Here is a 19,082-nt window from a genome sequence, read left to right as displayed (position 1 = left end):
GATGTTTGTTCTCAATGCGAGGAGGAGTGTTATCTCCGCGCCTCATCTTTATAATTTTTCCTTCTTCATCCTCCCTACTGTACTCGACGCCTACCCTTATTCAGTACACATATACCAACTCACCCATATACCATACGCGATACATTCCATCTCTCTCCTCCCGATCCCGCCTCTACAGCGAGGAGGAGTGTTAGATTTCACGCTCAACGCACTAGGCGCTGTAGATCGGCATCTCCCGTAGACACTAAACATCACTCGTCACATTCCAACGTCCCTCACTCGTTCTACCATCTATCCGAGTGAGGGTACGTCGTCCCCAGCATTATCAGCACATACTACATACTTACAGTACCCTGTAGCTTCTCATACACGGGCTACAGGTATAATACACTCGTTCTACCATCTATCCGAGTGAGGCTTCTCATACACGGGCTACAGATTTTAACAGAGTAGACTGGGTTCATAATCTACCCGCGTTGCAGCCCATACGATGGTCCTGGTCAATGCTGATGATCTTGCTCGTTTTCTGTACCACATTCCTGACGGTCCCAGCATGGGCGGAAGAGGAATGTCCATGTATTTGTAGTACGTGCTGAATCAGTGATGCACGAAGGTAAACATGCGTGACAATCGAGAGCAATGTGAAGGCTGAAGAGAAATGAGCATTAGTATTTCACAGATCGTGGCGACGTTCGCCATCTACACATCCGGCTTCCGTCGTGTTACGTGACAGAAGGGGGCTAAGGACGTGTAAGCGTGGCAGAGGGAAAGGGTGACGTGGGTAGATGCATGATATAGTACAACGGTTTCGTCACCGTCTCATGAAGAAGCACGGGAGTCGAGCAGACCAGTCGGACGGACGAACATAGTCGTGATCCTGGGTGCAGACACATCGGACGACGATAGCGCTGAACCCAACCGAGCCACACGAGCACAACCAACCCAAGAGGAAGAGTACGTAAGGAAAGACCCTCGGATCACTCCATCGCTCAATGCATCTTGAAGCAGTTACTACAGAACCCCTGCGGCTTGAACGGGTTCTGCTTGAACTCCCTGCAGTCGAACCGCGTGCTCTCGTCCCGGGGGCTGTCGAACGGCGAGTACGTTAGCCCGTCCGGATCGGCAGCCGCCGTTCCCGTCAACGCGAGCGAGCTGTACGAGCTCGACGTCGATGACTTGGTGCGCAGCGTCCCTGGGCGACTTGGCACGGGGGGCGGAGTGGGCGCGTTGACCGAAAGTGTCGACCTACGCGGAGGCGGAGGCGGAGGTGCTTTCTTCGCGGGGGACCCCGACGTCGTGTCACGACGAACGGGAACTGGGGGAGGGAGAGAGGTCGGGACTGGCACGGCGGGCGAGGTGGGGGCGGGGAGGCCAGTGACGTATTTGGACGAGAGGGCATCATCGATGCGCTGAACGTGCATGAGACTCGAGGACTCGTCATCGTCGCTGAAGTTGCTGCTCTGGATGCTGTCTTCGTAGACCTTACTCGATTTGCCGTTCCGCGCTTGGTGGTCGCCGAACGGATGCCCGTCCTCGAGTGAAGAGTATGATGATGTAGATTTCTTTGCGCCATTCGACAGTCCGAGGGCGCGAGTGACAGAAGCAGATGGTCGGTGAGGCAATGGGGGAGGAAGAGACGTCTGCGAAGAGTTGATGATCTCGGTGTACGTCGTTGGGAACAGCCCGCGCCTGCCCTCGAGCTCGCCCATCCACCAGCCGTCGAGGACCTCGCTGATGACTTCGATCTGGTCCCCAGCCTTAAAGCTCAGCTCGTCTGTCGAGCCCGCAGCGAAGTCATGCAGCGCAACGACGCGCTTGTAGTTCTCCTTATCCTTCCCACTATCCTTCTCCTTCTCCCCACCGTTCGAGAACGACTTCAGCAAACGCGCAGGAAGCTTCGGGGACGTCGAAGGCAGCCCGGGAACGGACGAGCGGCGCTTATGCGGGGGCTTCGTTACCCCAAACTCGTCCGTCTCGCTCAGGTCGCTGTCGAGCTCCGCGAACTTCTCCTTGTTGTTCTTCTCCTTCTCTTTGTCTTTCTTCCCTCCCCGCCCGATCATCGAGCTGACGCTCCAGCCCGCGACGCTCAGCCTGTGCGAGCTCTTCTCAGGTTTCGGTTTCTCCTTCTCCTTGTCCTCTTTCTCGCTAGCGGCTGTTGCTGTGCTGTCGGATCGCTTCCGCGACGCGCGAGATGGGGCGCGCGACGGCGGCTTGCTCTCTGCGACATCGGACTTCTTGCGTGAGAGCGACTTCTTCCGGGACATGGTCGGCCGCTGCTCGTCCGCGCTGGACTGGGCGGCCTCCTCCTCCGCCTGCTTCTTGATCGACTTCGCCGAGCGTATCGACCCCGAGCGCGACGCAGGTGTAGGACGAGGCGACGGTCGAGCCTTAGAAGCACCTAGCTTCTTCAACGTATCCCTAATCATGACGTTGGCAAATAGACAAATAATGGGAGGAAAGGAAGCACGTACTCGTCGACCCATGCCGACCTGACCTTCTGCAGCTCGTCTAGATAAGAATGGACGAAATTGATCTCGAGGTCCAGGAAGTTGGTGAGCTCGCGTAGTTGGATCACCTCGTTCTCCTGAATCGAGTACATGCGTGTGCGCACATCTTCCAGCGTTTCCTCGCTGCAAAGCAATCTATCTCAGAGAGGCAGGGCTTTGAGAATGAAGGGCTTACGTACTAGCGAGCCTTAGCGGTCTCCAACTCTTCTTCGGCCTCCTCGCGATCCTTCTCTGGGACTTTCTTAGCGTGCTTCAGCTTCTCGAGCCTAGCAGCTGCCGCATCGTAACTGATCCTACAGCCACCTCACCCCATCAGCTACCTGCACGCGCATACGTGCAACACGAAGTAACACCCACCGCCGGCTCTCGAGCTTCTTCCTCTGCGTCTGGTACTCTTTGATCTCGTCCTCGCTCTGCCGCACCGCCGTCAGGTACGTCTCCTCGAGCGTCATCGCGTAGCTCTCCTGGAGCGTCGCGACGTTGCAGTGCGCACGGCCGAGGCTCACGAGCGACTGCCCGTACGCCGACTCGTCGCCGAACTCCTCCCCGTGTTTGATCATGACGACCCCGAGCGCGTCGAGCGCGAGCACCTTGTCGTCGGTGCCCGTCACCTCGGATACCTTCTTCTTCAGGAGGTAGTGCCGGTATTCGTCGGACGCGACGTCGAGTCTGCGTTGAGGTAAGTCAGTACATGTTATTGCAGATGAGGTGAAGCGCGCGGCAGCCGGACTGCCCCGTGAGATGGGAAAGCCATTTTAGACTTGACTGCCCGCGTTAGGATGGTACATGCATGCTAGAGGACTGGGGTTACAGACCCCATGTGGCAACCAAGACTCTCGACGTTAGCCGAGGCCGACGAAGTCGGACATCACTGTCATCGGCTGTCGACGTCACCGACGTCGGCCTGCTTTGTAGGCTCGAGACGGACACATGCCACTGGCCAACGTGCACATAGGCTTTCCAATCCTCGCACGACGAAGACGCAGCATAAGCAGTTTCTGTCTGACCCTTCATAGGGTTCTCCCTCGAATCATACGACTCGCGGACTAACGCCCGAGCCCCATAGCACGGGACAAGAGAGAGAGACGCCACGATAGCCAGCGCATATAAGAAGTCCAAGGCACGGACCAAAGTAGAAAGACAGCAGAGACGATCCACAGGGTACTCACCGCCAGAGGCCCTGCCTCCTGAGCTCGACGTCGTGCTCCAGCTCTCGGAACTCGTCCGACTGGATCGTCTTGTCCCGCGTCATGATCACCTCCCCCATGAGCTGCCAGCAGAAGCGTTATTCATCAAGCCGTGCACGGAGGTGAAGGGAGTTGCGGGGAGGGGACGGAGACGCACCTGGCGCAACTTTCCAAGCTGTTACCCCGCATTGACCGCGGCCGTTCAGCACACCGACGCCTCTCACGTACGTATCGCCGAACGCTCTCACCTGCTTGCTAGCCATCGTGTCCTATCGTCCGCGTCGGTCCTGCCTTGCTATGACTATTTCTTGCCGTCCCGTCGAGAAAAACCGAAACCAAGAGTGCAATGGTAAGAAACAAGGTGTCGTCGAGCGTCCAACGTTCACTGGACGGTGGCAACGGTGGTCGTAACGGAGAGCAAGCCCCTTCGTTTGGCTCTCTGTGCACTGGACCGACCCTGAGGTACAATCAGGCCAGATCCCATCGGGAAGGTCCCGTTGTCCCAATTTGTCGCGATTCCTGCACGCTCATTGGCTGGCCCTCAATTTTCGCGAGATCGTTCGATCCTCCTTGTACCCCGGGATCGCCGACGCGTCTCGCTATGTAATTGTCCTTGTTGTTTATCCGCGGCTCTCGTTCTCGATCGCAGACGGATCAGAGCTCCGCGCCATTGACTATACTGAAGCTCCTACATATGTATGTCGAACAATGCAGCAAAAAGGCCTGATAGCAAGGCAGACTAGAGAGGCAATACAAAAACATTACACGTACAACGTCGACACACATAACGTACTCAGCAGCGTCGGCACGCCCGCAGGCGGTCGCCACCATCATATCCCCGCCTTCGCCGCCAGCCGCATACCCTCCTGTATCGCGACCGCCTCCTCCACCCACGGCAGCCGGAAGAACTCCGACCGCTTCAGGTCCTCCTGCCGAACCGTCGCGCCCTCGCTTGGCCCGCTCCCGAGCACGCTCTCCAGGTCCCGCGACTGCGACGCGAGCCACGTCTGGATGAACCCGCGCGGGTCCTCCTCGAACGCCCGCAGGAACGTCCGCTTCTGGTGTGAGTTCGACAGCGACTGCACATGCAATGCGATCTTCCGGCACGCGGGGTTAGTAGGCGAGGGCGCGGCACCAAAGCAAGGGCGGAACTCACCTCTTCGTCGAGTTTCGTGAGCTCCTTGGCCGAATCCTGCGCCATGCTCACCACGACGTGCTGCATTCGGCCCTTGAGGTTCGAGTCGTCGACCTTGACCTCGACGTCCCACGCCGCCGCCTTCTCTGGCGGCGCGACCGTAGGGTTCAGCGTATAGTGTAGTATGATAGGTTCGGGCGGCGCGAGGTACCGATTTACGATTTCGGGCAGTGCGGAGAAGTACTCGTATTCTTGATTATTGTGAGTATTGAATATCTGCATGGTATCCTGAGCACCACCGAAACGGGAGGAGCAAACAGAAATGACGTACTGGACGGAGACGAGCATCAGCGTGGATCTTTCGGCGGTCTTGCTTGTCCTGGAGGTTGTTCTGTTTGATGTAGTTCCAGAGCGCCTGGACGACCCCTATCCGCGACTCTTCCTTGACGCCGATGATGTTGGCTGCGAGTCCGGAATGAATTAGTGTCCATGATTCGCATATGTGCATAGAGCGGCTCCGCCACCCCGGCGACCCGTGGCCGACGTGTGGTGCGAGAATACCATCCTTCCTCACAATTGCCCATCCCCAAGGAGGCGTCAATGACACTGCCACAGCTCAGTCCCTCTATGCATCCCGCTCCGAAACGTATCGTTGACATTCCGAGACGTCCGCACCAAGATGTCGCGCATGTCTGGGAATTGAATGTGTATATAGCCTCTCCATAGCGAGAAGACCGCACCCGTTTGGCAAGCGGGATGGGACTGGGACTGGGCCGGGATTGTCCACCAAATCCACTGTAGCCGCTCTCAACCCCAATCTCATCTATGGGCGGCTACGGCAAATTTCGCTGACAATCCGACTCCCATCCCGCTTGCCAGACGGGACCTAAGGAGTAGTCGCACGCATCGTCTCTGGCCCTCATCGCGGGTTATCTCTCTGCGTACAATCGGACTGCTCAAGGTAAACACGTCATGCAACATGCGCGAAATTCGATGCGACGGCCGTGCCTTCGTATACAGGAGCATACGGCGTAACGCATCGTGATGGGGTTGTTCGCATATGCTTCCATCTACGACATGGAGTCGCATCGACAGGATGCAGCACTCACCAAGCTCGGGTTGGACCTTGTACTGCTCTGGTTGTTGCTCCAGATGGAGAACAATCCGGATTTTGACCGGTGCATCGCCTTTCCGCCGAATGGTGAAGCCATCTAGTTGTGGTTGGTTCGGACCACCTATCCACTATAAGCCGCAGACCGTCAATAGAGCAGAACGGTGCAACTAAGGGTGCTCGATTATGATAGCCCCTGGCCACTGGCCGCGTCGATGCCATCGATGGGGACTGATGGGCTAACCGAGATGAGCCATTCAACTGTTCTTCGATAACTCTGCAGCGATGCTGGCACTGGTCCCCCCGCACGAAGTCCCTCCACGTTGGTGTCGGTAGACCCGTGGGATGGGAAGGAACGCGAAGCCCGACGTCGTGCGCATGTCAGATGCAGGGCGCTCGACTAGTCCCTCAGTCGCCATCAATTGGCTCTCAACGCGGCCGGTGGCCAGTCGCCACCATAGTTAAGCACCCCTACTGAGTGGACTCATGTTCTCGACCAATGAGTACCCACCTCAACAATGTTGCCTTCGGGATACAAGGTGGTGTCGCGGTCAAGTTCCACAATCATGTGCTTGATGAGGGTGGAGAACTTCCGTGGGGGGTTCCGATCTTTTGCCCGCTGGTTCGACAGCTTGACAGAGGACAGCCATGAAGCTGCGGGTGTCGTGGTGAACCGAGAAAAGGAGCGCGTACCTCGAGCATCCGTCCATCTATCCTCAACTGCCATGCAGGGATGTTCTCCCCCGTTTCGGGGTTCGGCTTAGTAGCATCGCCCTCCACGCCTTCGCGTTGCCATGGCTGTCCCGAGACAGTGTGGCTCAAGAATATCCGGAGCGTCCGCGTCGCCTGTCCGCAAAAAGCCACACCCGATCATCCTCGTCAACATCTCATCGAGTTTTCTCCAGTCGAAGAGCTCCGAATCCTAGCAGTTGCCGCAGAGACACGACGCATTCCCGCGCCACCGAGAACGAAAGATCACTCACCGGAATGATCCTCTGCAGCGCGTCGTGCACCTCGACTCGCTTCCTCGTCATCGTCCAGTCGAGCTTGCGCTCCATCTGGAGCAGGTCCCTGTACATCGCCGACTCCTGCGCGAACTCGGGCGACTGCAAGAGCCCGTTGGGAAGGTTCTTGTCGGTGATTTTGCGCTTCCTGTCATCGGCAGAGGTCGAGTTTTGGCTGAGAGAGGGGCGTGAGGAGAAGAAGGACGAGAGGGCATACTTTGCGGCAGGCTTCTGGGCCTCCATGGTGCAAGTACGGTTGTAAGCGGGCAGCAGCGCGTGCTACAAGCGGTTGTTCTTCGGGCGTCCGTTCGGGGAGAAGTCAAAGGCGCGAGGAGCGAGGCGCGGCTCGATACAAGCTCGTGCGTTTACAAGGACAAGGCAAAGGAGAGCACCGGCGGCAGGTTCGACTGTGGGACCCACGCGCGTCTATCTCACGTGTTTGATTCTCTGGTTCGGTTCGCTTTCCTTGGATTTGCACGACGCTCTAAGCAGCATAACATCATGATTGGTCTATTACAGTACACTGAACCGTGGGGCCCAAACATCGCTCCTGGGATACCTCCTCCAATCCCATTCAAAATACTTCAGGCCGCCAAAACTCTAACGCAAACCGATTCGGTAGATTCACCGGCGTGGAAGGCATGTCGGAGGAATGGTATACGATTTCTGTACTGTTAACTTTCTCAGAAGTTTCCCGTGTCATCGTACTTGATCCCCAGTGAGAACCTTCCCTGTTGCTCACGATTCTCATCTTTTTCGGCCCGTTTCAGTCCGCCCAAAAGGCAGAAGTAGTCAGATATCCACATGTATGTAGGTGAATGCATATATATCCGTCCATATGCACACAAAAAGCTATTTGCCGTTCATCGTCTTTTCCCATCTGTCTCCGTCTGTTCCCATCTGTCTCCGTCTGTTTGCATATTTTTCGCCCGATATCTGTATGTTCCACTCTATTGAACGCCTGGCAAAAATATAGGAACAGAGTGCAACAGTCCTATACAGTTGGGGCTCGTTGCGCTTGGGCACCAGATCGAACGGATATATGTATTTATGGGTGGTTACTCTACGATACAAATTTCGCATTACATAATAATACGCTACTCCCCGCGCCCGCGCATCGCGCCAAGCCCGCGTACAGTGACTTACCACGACGTGCTCTAACCTACTGCGTTGCTGCACCCGCGCGACTTACCTGTATGCTGTGTGACAGCGAGTAACGCACTCACCTGTGTTGACGTGTATAGACAGCGATACCCTACCTGTTAGCGAGGCTCACGGTGAATGAGAGTACCGAGGACAGAAAGGGATGGTGAGAGGAGGGAAGAAAGGGCGCAGAGATGGGAGGACGGCTTTCGCCCACTATATATATAGAGCATTGCGAACACCGATGGCGTCATGGACGAAGGAGCTGGGGACGAGATCGTAAGAATGGATATGGTAGGATAACCGTCGGTCGGCACACAGGGAGGCATATATGTAATAGATGTGGATGGAACAGTATATATACATCGGACACCGGTTTAATACTATCGATCGACGTCAAACGGCCCATTGTACATATAGAACGGCCCATTGTATATATAAAACGAGCCAATCGATGTATGAAACGAGCCATTTTAGACGCCGAGCTGTCATCCAAATCGCTCCGAAAAGACGGCATCAGACGGCAATAGCCAGCAATCTTTGGCAATAGGCGGGGTTTTCACTGGGCTTGATCCGAGAGCCGCGATGTCTAGTAAAAACCGGGATAGAAGGATTGTAACGAGCCTGGATCGTACGTTGGTTAGCCGGGACGAACTGACAGACGATTTGTGAACTCACGAACTTCTGTACGAACCCAAGACATCTGACAGTGTCGTCCCAAGGATTTTCAACTCCTTCCGTGCAGCCGGTGAGCATAACAAGGCTGAGGGAGTAGAACCAAGAACGCACGACCAAGTCTGCTGCGAACATCACCCCGTTCGGGATGAGGTGAGCCAACGAAACATATCATGCCTATCCCATTGCATCCCATGTAAGTGTACTTTTCCAGTTGATAGTTATAAAAGCTCACCATTTCTCAAGAGCACGAAAGGCAGGGATGGTGTACCTCGAAGGGATGTTCCCTGAGCGGGATGATATTGGTTGACTGTTTTGGGCCAGGTGAAGGCTATGACCAATAGTTCTGACACGACGAATGAGGTCCTCGACACAATCGTCACTGTACGGGAATATACAGTCGAGTACTGTTGAGAGGTAGATCCTTTGACTCATGCTTGCTGAAGTTCTCCATTGAGTGTCTAGAAAACGTGACAAATGATCCGACTCGCCTCGCTCTGTTCGCCCGTAAGTCCAGGGGCTTGGCGTAACAGTCCGCTGTATGTGGTAGGCATCCAAGGTGAACCGTTCGTATCAGATCGTCCTGTGACAACGTTTGAGGACCCTCTCAAGTGACTGCCAACCACGGCTCACTATATTTGGCAATATGAATACCGCGCTCAATAAGAAGACAACCCATCCTATGAGAGCATTTCTTTCTGCGAGGGCGTATGTCCGATAACCAGTGAACGCTGAGATCTCTGGAAGTCAGTTAACCCGTCTTGTGAGCCGCTGTTGCTCTCCTACCAGCCCACGATACGTTGGGAAGTATCGTTGTGACCTCTTCGAGGATATATAGCTCAAACACCCTAGCAGTCTCTTCTGATCAACGGCCCGCCCGCATATTAGGTTCGATAGAGCTTACATACGTTTGTAAGGGAATCCTATGAGTATACAAACGGCCGTACCTGATATATCCATCCATACCCATACTCACCTTTTCTCTACAATCACCATCACCAAAGAGTATGATGAGGTAAACCACTGCACTCGCCAGTTGTGACCGTACCGATTGACGATGTACAGCAAGTCTATGGAATGAAGCTTGCGTCTCCAGTTAAGTCTTACTTCGCGTGTCGCGGTGACGATTGTGTCGTATATGAGCAGTACTGAGCATTCAAGAGTCACTATCAGTGCTGCCCCAGGAGGACTCGGCGGTCATTGAGTCACCCAATGCTGAAAGTATCAGCTGCTGTGTATGCACACTGCTGTAGACGTGAGCCAGCATCCATGACAAGACGTGCACGGCCGCTTACCTTACCAGAGCAATTTCTTTGGAGCTTGCGCGCACGCCCTGCAACATTTTGTGCCGGGGGTTCACTTAGGGCTGTAATAGGTAGTCAACTAGTCATGTCAGATCGTACGATGCGTTATATGAGTATATATACACATGAGTTAGCTTTGACTGAAACCTGACCTGTTCTCGGCAACCCTAAGCCCCATTCACAGCCTGGGATCAATCATGCAGGTATCTCACTTGGGTCTGAAACGCCGGCACTCCCACGCATCGGATTGTACTCCACGCCGAGATTGAACTTTAAGCAATGAGTTGGCAGCAATAGCACGCTTTGGGCGCATTGTACTTGAATATGATGGGCTTCCGAGGACCCTCATGAGCACCATGCGGTGTTGAGTGATAGAATCTGGCTAGGAAACACTGACAACTATGCATGTGGGTGCGCAGTGCGGAAGCGGTGAAAGCGTAACACGAGTTCTGATGGTTGAGCAGTGAGACTGATATGATAGCCAACTTCGCGAGGTTCGAGACCAACCACAAAAGGCTGCCTTGGATCGCCATTAGTTGAATCTCCGGTTCTCTAATCATCCATGTTGCTTCAAGGCTCAAGAGTCCATTGGTCCTATTGCCAGCCTTCAGGAAGAATGGTCAAGGCGACATGAGTGCAACCGGTCGCACCCTCGTGCCAATGCCGCAGGAGACTGTACTGTTGGTTGAACGTCGGACATACCACGATGTGTACTCCTGTCTGTGACACCTGACCTTCAAGGCGCAGACTTTTACATAAGGAAACGTGGCCACTTCGGGGGAGATGCGATACCATATGTCGAAATACGGGTATCTCCTCTACACTTAGCTTCTGCTGCGCTCTCACAGTTACTCAGGTTGTCTTCTTTGGCTTTCGTGGCATACAATCACCTCTATATCTCATCTGAGGCTGACTAGAAATACACAGATGCTATGTGGCTATTACACGGATTCTTTGATGTGTCATCCAGAGGGCCGATGGGTGATATCTCTGACCGCCAGAACTCTATTGCGTGCCAGTCAGGCGGATTTGCTGCGGAAGGCACGTCTGATCGATGGACCGTGAATTGTGTACTAATCGCTTCTCCAGATGCATCCAGTAATACCGTATCTGTGTTGAGACGGAGGGCCCCCAAATCTAACAGGAAGCGAGAAAGAATGATTGTAGTCAATCTGTCGTCTACTAAGTCAGTGGGTGAAGGCGATCGCGGAGGACATCCTATACACGCACGCATTTCTGTAAGAACCAAGGACATCTGAAACACTGATTAGTCCTCCGTCTACTTGCCATTCCTTGAGTGGAGCAGGTCAGGAATATACACAGCAAATGAGCTTATGGAGGACGCACGGTCGAGTCCACTGCCAACATCACACCATTTAGCGTCACCGAGCTTACGAAACAGATCAAGCCTGACCGTTCCTCGTGGCTTTAGTGCAGTGATGTTAAGACAGTTATCGGACACATACCATTCTTAAGCAGTATCCTTAGGAGAGCTGATCCGCCTTTTGGAGACATCCCTCGGGAAAGATGGTGTTTGTTGAGCGTCAGGGCTATGACGACCAGCTCGGACATAACAAAAATAGTTCTTGGAATGATGACCACTACGTCCGGTTCAGAGACAGGTGAGAGCTTGAATCTGCGACGTAGGCTCACTGGAGTGCCACCTTTAGCCACCAGGCAATGTCAATGGTGATGCCACTCACCGCATTTTGTTAATATGCGCATTGGGCCAGGAAAGACAGTCCTGAAGAGGCTCAGGGAACGAACCCTGACCATTTCTCAACACAATGATCTATCGTAGCTTATGGATGATGTGTTGAAAAGACCGAATATGGTGGCGCACTCACAATGTTGGGCATTATGAACATTGCGCTCATCGCAAATACAATCCATCCCAAAAAAGCGTTGCCTTTCGCGAGGGCATACGACCGATAGCCCGAAAATGCTATGATCGGATTGTCAACAAACGGAGAGGCAATGATGTGTCCCATCTCCTCTCACCTGCCCAAGAAAGGGAAGGAAGCAAAGACATGACTTCTCCAAGCGCGTTAAGTGAGTAGCACCTAGCATATTTTCACGATCAGTACCGTTTCAGGTTCGAGACGCCAGAAGAGACACACGTCTATGAGAAAAAGTCGTGAACATTCAATGTATACAAAAGATAAAGCTTTCTATGATCACCTTATAATTATAGGGAGCGAAACTGATGATGTTGATCAGTGCGTACGCCACTTGACCGTACCGGTTCACAAAATACAGGAAGTCGATGAAATGAAGCCTGCGTCTCCACATAATCCTCGCTTCGGGCGCCATTGTAAGGACCGTGTCATATAATAGCACTACTGCGGGACCTTTAGTCCTCATTGCGAGTACGAAAGGAGCTGAGCCCACCGGAGGATGAGAGTAGCAACTGTCGTGAGCTGCTCAACATATGAGGTAGTGTTTGCATGTGTTACAAGAACTCTTACATCATAGCACCCTCACGCCACCCTGCGCTTTCGTCTTGCGACATCTGATGTCGATGTAGGCGGGACGTCAAGGGGATAAGAGATCGTTAGGGTGGAGAGCGTCGTACCGAGTGAGGCTGGGGAACAAGGCTGGGAGATCGGGTATATACATGACTGAGCATTGATTGATAACCATCTGCCGCAGCCTTATACCCCATTCATCTCGGAGCATTGACTTCGAAAACTCTGTGTGACCGGTAAATTAAGAGCGATCACACCGGGACTCCGCCACGCACCGCCCCCAGGAACTGCAGACGCACATCTCGATAGCACGTGTAGGGGTTCATCGCCTTGCAAGTACAAAAACACCGCCTTACGGTGAATAGCGAGACAGAAAGACTCACGGTAAACGACGTGTGACCTTCCTGACTTGCCTAAGAGTAACATATGGCGTGGAGTGATAGGAAGGGGCCAAATACTCCCCCCTCACCTGGCATCTGGAAATGCGACGGCGAGGCAGGCTGAAGCGCTAGACTTGATACCTGATCGTGGCACTGAAACTGATGTGAGGCGTGAGACGAGATAGTCTTGATCACAACAGATGTGAGCCGCATGAATCCCTCACCTTGTGCTGCCGTGCGTTTGTCTCTTCAACTTCGCGAACAACTGATCCCTACGTTCGACCAAATTCCCAGCCTTCTCAGAGAGCGTTTAAGACGACGTAGGAGAACGGTGCAGCTAACGCAGAAGTCATATAAGCTGTAGTGTTAGCTGATCTACCCAGTGTCCAAGATAATCGGTCGGTTCTATGACGAGGCCCGGGCACGGAAAGGAGGGTGCCTTCTGGTCAATGTATGATGAATAACGTCCACGAGGATGACGGGCTGCTCAGTAACGCACCAACGGAGAAGCAAAATCTGCTCAGAGGTATTGAAAAAGGGCAGATATATGCGCTGCAGGATGACTCCATCTTCGAGTAGCTCGAAATACCGGCACACGAACAATTACAAGATATAGTACGAACGATGGCAAGGCAAACTTTTAGGCGCCCTATTCCGCGTCCTGACGACCAGACGCCTGTCGTTCCCTTTTCGGCCTCAGCCTTCTATGTACTATATATCATGATCACTGGTGTGCCGCGTCATACTCTTCTGCCTCCACCGGACCTGCACTGCCCACCGTTGCCTAAGACACAGCCGTCACCACAGCTTCGCTCGGAGTATTCTTTGCAAAAATGTCAAGCACCGACGTTGCCAGCGGCGACGGTATCGCAGATCGGCCGTCGACTCAGCATGTGGGAAGGCTCTCATATGATGTCCTGATGCACGTCTTAAGCTGGCTAGACGATGACTATCCTTCGTTGTATTCCTGCTCTCTGGTGAATAGGGTATTGAGGGATGCCGCTGCGGTCTACTTGTACAGAAGTATAACGTATTCACCGCCGCTCAGTCCTGTCTTGAATTTGAAGCAGCAGAAGCAGGACGATTTTGAGGTACGCTCGAGCTAGGCGCATGATTGATTCAGCTCAAATTCTCCCTTAAGGAAGGTGTCTTTGCTTCAGCACTGCTTCCGCACAACGCGTCCCTTGTCCGTCGCTTGGAAGTCAGCGGTGAGTCATCCCGTTCCGCATCTCCACCGTAGCCCATCCCCATTTATTGCAGGATTCCTTCCCACGAGACCGGCTCCATTGAGCAAATTCACCAGTCAACTCAAGGTTGCCGTCGAGTGTTGGCCTAATATTCAGTCGGCCACCTTCACCCCTTGGCGACATGGCGAAGACACGTTCGGAGACGCCCTGATGCTGCTGAATTCGCGATCGTCTTTGCGACATCTGGTAGTCAAGGCTACGTGTTTGACAGCAGGAAACGTCGCCACTCTCGTGCAATTGCGAAACCTCCAAAGCCTCTCGATAGGTTCACCCAGTCGCGCCATACTACAGGTTCTTCCTGAATGGTTGAGGCAATTGCAGTCGACTCTGCGAAAACTTGGTTTGACGGCAAGTCTGGTACCTTAGGCCCCGCTCTGTACGTCGGGTTAGAGTACGATAGGTCCAGATTCTCCTGCCCAACTGCCGCAACCGCTCAGGGCCTCACTCCCATCACTGAGCGGCTACTAACTCAACCCTTCCATGATCCTCTCCGACGTACCGAACGGGGCCTTATTCTCTACATGCTGCTAACCGCGCCTCATGTATAGGAAAGTTGCGGGTCGGTGACGCCCGGAGTCCTTCGTTCTTTCCTTCCGTACATGCACGACATCACGTCGTTCACCCTCGGTCTCTCCTACTCGCTCACCGACGATGACGTGTTCCTTTTCTGGGAAGATCTCCCTTCACTACAAACACTCGAGTTCCGCTACTACCTCGTGAGTCCTCGTGCTCTCTACCAGTCCTGCAACTGATTCAGGAGCCATCAGCAAATGCGTCCTGTGGGGACTCCGCGCCTATCTCATCTGCGCTGTCTGACGGTGCATTGTAACCACGTGAAAACTAGCGGCGATGCTGCGTACCTGTACAAATGGGTTCGCCGAGTTATTACCTACGCGCCGCTGGTCTCCCTGCGTATCCTTTGTAGACGCGAACCCTGGGGCGCTGCTCCGTCGTTCGATCCGTTACTGGAACATCTCATCGCCAGACATGCGCAACGGCTGCGCGTTCTAGACATTCGCGAGTTCTTCGTAGGGAAGAAAGCTTTGAGTAAGCTGTGCGACAAGTGCACCCAGCTCGAGACGCTGTTTGTGACCGTCTCTTGCGATGCACTGGTATGACTTCTCGGTTGTTCCCATCTATCACAAGCATTAACCATCTTCTGCGCAATGCAGAAGGAGTTTCAGTCTGACCCGACCGTGTTCCGGTCTCTGCGTCAGTTGGGCTTGAATACACGAACCAGCAAGAGCCGAAGGAGCATCAGCACGACAGCCGCGGAAGCTTTCATGAAGCGTCTGCCATCCCTGAGGCGTCTCGTGGTGAACGGCTCGTGTTTTGAGGTGAGATTGTCGTACATTCCTCGGGTATGATCTGTCATTCACCTCGGATCTTAATAGGGTACCTGGGCTGCGGATATGTCAGAGGCCGCCACATACGTTGTGCATCCGGTCGACATTACAGTACGGTTGTTCCCCTGGGAGAGGGGCACTGTTTATGGTCAACCAAGCTACGAAAGACCTCTTGATTGGTTTACGTAGCTCAATGACATCTGCGGCTCTCGATAGCTTATGGCACATCGGCAGCGAGGATGCATCAAGGCAGGCACAGCATTTGAGTTCTCTAATCTCGACAAGGGAGTGTATTCTACTCTGGCGCCACATTGCCCTTATGTCACAGCGTGCTTCGGTGCTAATAAACCACACTTTCAGACTATCCTGTACCGGGTCTTCTGCAGCCCACCCATGCGGTGTTGCAGCGGCGGTGCGCCTTCTTTTGTGACCCCGTTGCTCGGCTCGGCTTTTGCCCGCGGCTGGCAGACGGCCCGCTGTTACGAGGTGATGCATATCCCACGGCCTGCCAATGCCAAACATAGCGCGTGCGACTAGCCGGACGTATGCCACCATCAACACCACTGAACGTTCGTGGGCGGATCGAAATTGACTTGGCTCGGACCGAGTACTTAAGGCTTGCAGCCTGATATCTTGCAGCAGCCCAGCGTAGAGAACCCATTTCCCTCATTGACCACAACAAGCATGCAGGCGGTTCTCAGTCTCGCGCTCCTCCTTTTCGCTGTCCTCGTGCTCAAACATCGATCACAAGCGCGAAGAGGATTGCCCCCTGGGCCGAGCGCATTGCCTGTCCTGGGAAGCGTTCATAACCTCACATTAGAGTTTCAACACAAACGTTTTCTGGAATGGAGCAAGGACTTCGGTGAGTGGACTCATTTGACCATTTGGCGGGAGCGGAGATTGATCCGTGAGTGCCTGGGGCAGGAGACGTAATATATTTCAAGCTATTCCGCACGCCGGCCATTGTGCTGAACTCGCTCGAGAGCGCCAGAGAGTTGTTGGACAGGCGCAGCGCGAAGTACTCGGACAGGACGCGTGCCGTGCTCTTGGCAGAGTTGTGAGGACCACCGTCATCCCTTACGTATAATGCGAAGCTCATCTGACATTCCCGCGATCGAAGGATGGGCCATGATTCCGCCCTTCCTTTCCTTCGCTACGGTGAACGGTTTCGCAGACATCGGCGCTGGATGCACGACGCCATCGGAAGTAGGGCGTCGATCCAGAAATACCGCCCCATCCAGATTCGAGAAGTCCATTTACTGCTACGGAGCCTCCTCAAGAATCCAGAAGCATTTATGGAGCACCTGTATAGGTGAAAATCGCCTTCTTGAACTTCACGGAGCGCTTGGAAATCTCATCCTTTTCTAAGATATGTAGCCGGCACGCTTCTGGAAATTACGTATGGTCAGCGGTTAACGTCTATGGATGATCTGATTGTGCAATTGGCGGAGCGAACCGTGAACGCGACGAATGAGAGTGGGAGTCCCGCTTCTATGCTGGTCGATTTCTTCCCTATATGTGAGTCCACCGTCAGAGTTCGCGCGCAGAAACACGTACTCACCCTGACTGTTTCGTCATGTACCTCGCAGTGAAGCACCTCCCTACGTGGTTACCCATCGCTAGCTTCAAGCGGCACGCATTGAAAGCACGCGCAGACCTGAAGGCATGGCGAGAAACAGGTGTCAATATGGTCAGATCCGCTATGGTGAAACCGAACTCAATAATCACCCAGTATGTGAGGCAGAGGATTGACCAAGTAACACAGGCTTCTGGAGCTTCGTCATCATGTGTAATCTCCGCATTACTTGAAGCTCACCAGGGCCATCTCGGCGACGAAGAGCTTGGAGAGATCGGAGCCATCGGGGTGGATATATACGGTGGTGAGTTGCCCCCCTCTGTAATCAATATTGGGAGCTCACGACGTTGGCCTGCAGCGGGTACGGAAACGGTTGGCTAACGGTTTTCACCTACCTTCTCTATCGTATCCCTGGCTAACGATGCTCATTTCTGCCAGACATACGGCAGTCTGGCCTCTTTTGTACTCGCCATGGTACGGAGTCCGGATGTGCTGCGGAAGGCCCAGAAAGAGTTAGATGAAGTTGTCGGCCCGACACGGTTACCAGACTTTGCGGACCGCGAATCTCTACCATACCTGAATGCTGTCGTAGAGGAGGTCTACCGGTATGTGAGCCAAGGATCCTGGTCTACCGTCTTGCTGAACGCCGTATCGCTTAGATGGAACCCCGGTCTTCCTCTGGGTATGGATACGTTATCGACGTTACCACGCACTTCGATTGACCTTCTATCCAAAGCAATTCCTCATAGAGCAATGACAGACGATCAATATCGCGGCTACGACATTCCGGAAGGATGCATGATTATGCCCAACATATGGTCCGTGACTTCTGCACTTCTTTCATCGAGGATTGACTGCCAACATGTTTGCTCGCATTTACTTGATAGGGCAATGTCTCGCGACGAGCGGTACTATCGGGAGTCCGAAGATTTTCGTCCTGAGCGGCACTTGAACGAAACCGGCGACGCGATTGCCCAAGAGCGCGAGTTGCCGCATAGTTACGTTTTCGGGTTCGGTCGCAGGTGAGGCGGCAACTCGTCGAGTGCAAAATCAGCACTGAACGTAGTATGTCACTGCATAGGGTTTGCCCTGGGCAAGCATTCGCAGACGCTACACTATGGCTCGCTATAGCCAGTCTTATAGCAACGCTTGACATACGCAAAGTCGTTGACCCCTCTGGTGCCGAAATCACCCCTCCAGCTTCGTTCAAGCCTGGTTTCACAAGGTCGGTACCAGTTGGTCGCTCAGGATTCCGAGTGCCATTCCCTGATCCTTGCCAAATAGCCAACCTCAGCCGTTCCCATGCAAGATTGTGCCGCGCACAGAGATGATAGCAGCTGTGATTTCTCAGCTGGACGTCTAACCGGTGGTCGATTTGAACTGTGTACAATAGGAGTCTCAGCGAATTCGAGTGCTAAGCATAGGAGCCGCTCAAGCATATTTCATCCTCCGTTCCTCATTCAGCCCCCGCCCCTTCGTCCGATTATTGTCGGACGCTGCATTACCGTGGCGTCGAGTTGTGGAGTCCTGCGCAGCCCGTCGGTGGAAGTCTGAGACTCGCGCTTCGCCTGACAATGTCCGAGGGGCTTGTCTGCAGTGACGGGCTTCGATAGAGGACTTCATGAACACACGCCTGCATAGCCTGGCGGCAATATATAGATGCGATACAGGTTGCCATCTTCAAATCGCGTGGAGCACAAGGGCGTTTTATCCACCTACGCAGCTGTCGGTCTTGACTATACGATTCAGTGACCAAGGAGAACGCTTCGCACTGGGCGTCGGTTAGTAGACCAAGTGGCACAGGATCCCAGCTTGTTCAGGCTATCTCAGTCGGCCCAGGACTAATCACATCCGTTCGTTATAAATAACATGCAGATTGCACGGACTAAACCTTGCATACACTGAAGCTGATCTACGTGCAGCTCGTGGATGGCGATATGCATAACAGTCTTGCGTAAGATTGCGCGCGCAAAAGATTACAGTATAGATCTGTACCGCA

The 19,082-nt window shown here is 53.7% G+C and overlaps 3 protein-coding genes across 3 annotated transcripts; 1 reads left to right on the top strand and 2 right to left on the bottom strand.

Moving 5' to 3' along the window:
• Positions 1-558: 558 nt before the first annotated feature.
• DICSQDRAFT_181407 (BAR-domain-containing protein) lies at positions 559-4,105 on the bottom strand. Its single transcript, XM_007366870.1, has 7 exons — positions 3,943-4,105; positions 3,852-3,869; positions 3,677-3,777; positions 2,865-3,176; positions 2,687-2,800; positions 2,472-2,630; positions 559-2,418 (listed from the first exon to the last, which is right to left on the bottom strand). The coding sequence occupies exons 1-7, from the start codon at positions 3,955-3,957 to the stop codon at positions 990-992; spliced, it is 2,148 nt and encodes a 715-aa protein (XP_007366932.1). The 5' UTR covers positions 3,958-4,105; the 3' UTR covers positions 559-989.
• A 419-nt stretch (positions 4,106-4,524) lies between these two features.
• DICSQDRAFT_171221 (SWI/SNF complex 60 kDa subunit) lies at positions 4,525-7,187 on the bottom strand (the record flags this gene model as incomplete). Its single annotated transcript, XM_007366869.1, has 7 exons — positions 4,525-4,773; positions 4,851-5,105; positions 5,161-5,291; positions 5,939-6,071; positions 6,452-6,571; positions 6,634-6,786; positions 6,924-7,187. The coding sequence occupies 7 exons, from the start codon at positions 7,185-7,187 to the stop codon at positions 4,525-4,527; spliced, it is 1,305 nt and encodes a 434-aa protein (XP_007366931.1).
• Positions 7,188-13,743: 6,556 nt separating this feature from the next.
• On the top strand, positions 13,744-18,446 carry DICSQDRAFT_107649 (cytochrome P450; the record flags this gene model as incomplete). Its single annotated transcript, XM_007366868.1, has 18 exons — positions 13,744-14,005; positions 14,056-14,122; positions 14,175-14,509; positions 14,710-14,877; positions 14,929-15,273; positions 15,334-15,498; positions 15,556-16,369; positions 16,432-16,564; positions 16,628-16,819; positions 16,877-17,025; positions 17,097-17,212; positions 17,273-17,404; positions 17,522-17,688; positions 17,743-17,765; positions 17,820-17,901; positions 17,971-18,105; positions 18,165-18,318; positions 18,378-18,446. The coding sequence occupies exons 7-18, from the start codon at positions 16,192-16,194 to the stop codon at positions 18,444-18,446; spliced, it is 1,530 nt and encodes a 509-aa protein (XP_007366930.1). The 5' UTR covers positions 13,744-14,005; positions 14,056-14,122; positions 14,175-14,509; positions 14,710-14,877; positions 14,929-15,273; positions 15,334-15,498; positions 15,556-16,191.
• Between the last annotated feature and the right edge of the window lie 636 nt (positions 18,447-19,082).

Source organism: Dichomitus squalens, assembly GCF_000275845.1.
Source record: "Dichomitus squalens LYAD-421 SS1 unplaced genomic scaffold DICSQscaffold_21, whole genome shotgun sequence".
In the NCBI taxonomy this organism is placed as follows: domain Eukaryota; kingdom Fungi; phylum Basidiomycota; class Agaricomycetes; order Polyporales; family Polyporaceae; genus Dichomitus; species Dichomitus squalens.
This window is presented reverse-complemented; position numbering and strand designations above follow the sequence as displayed.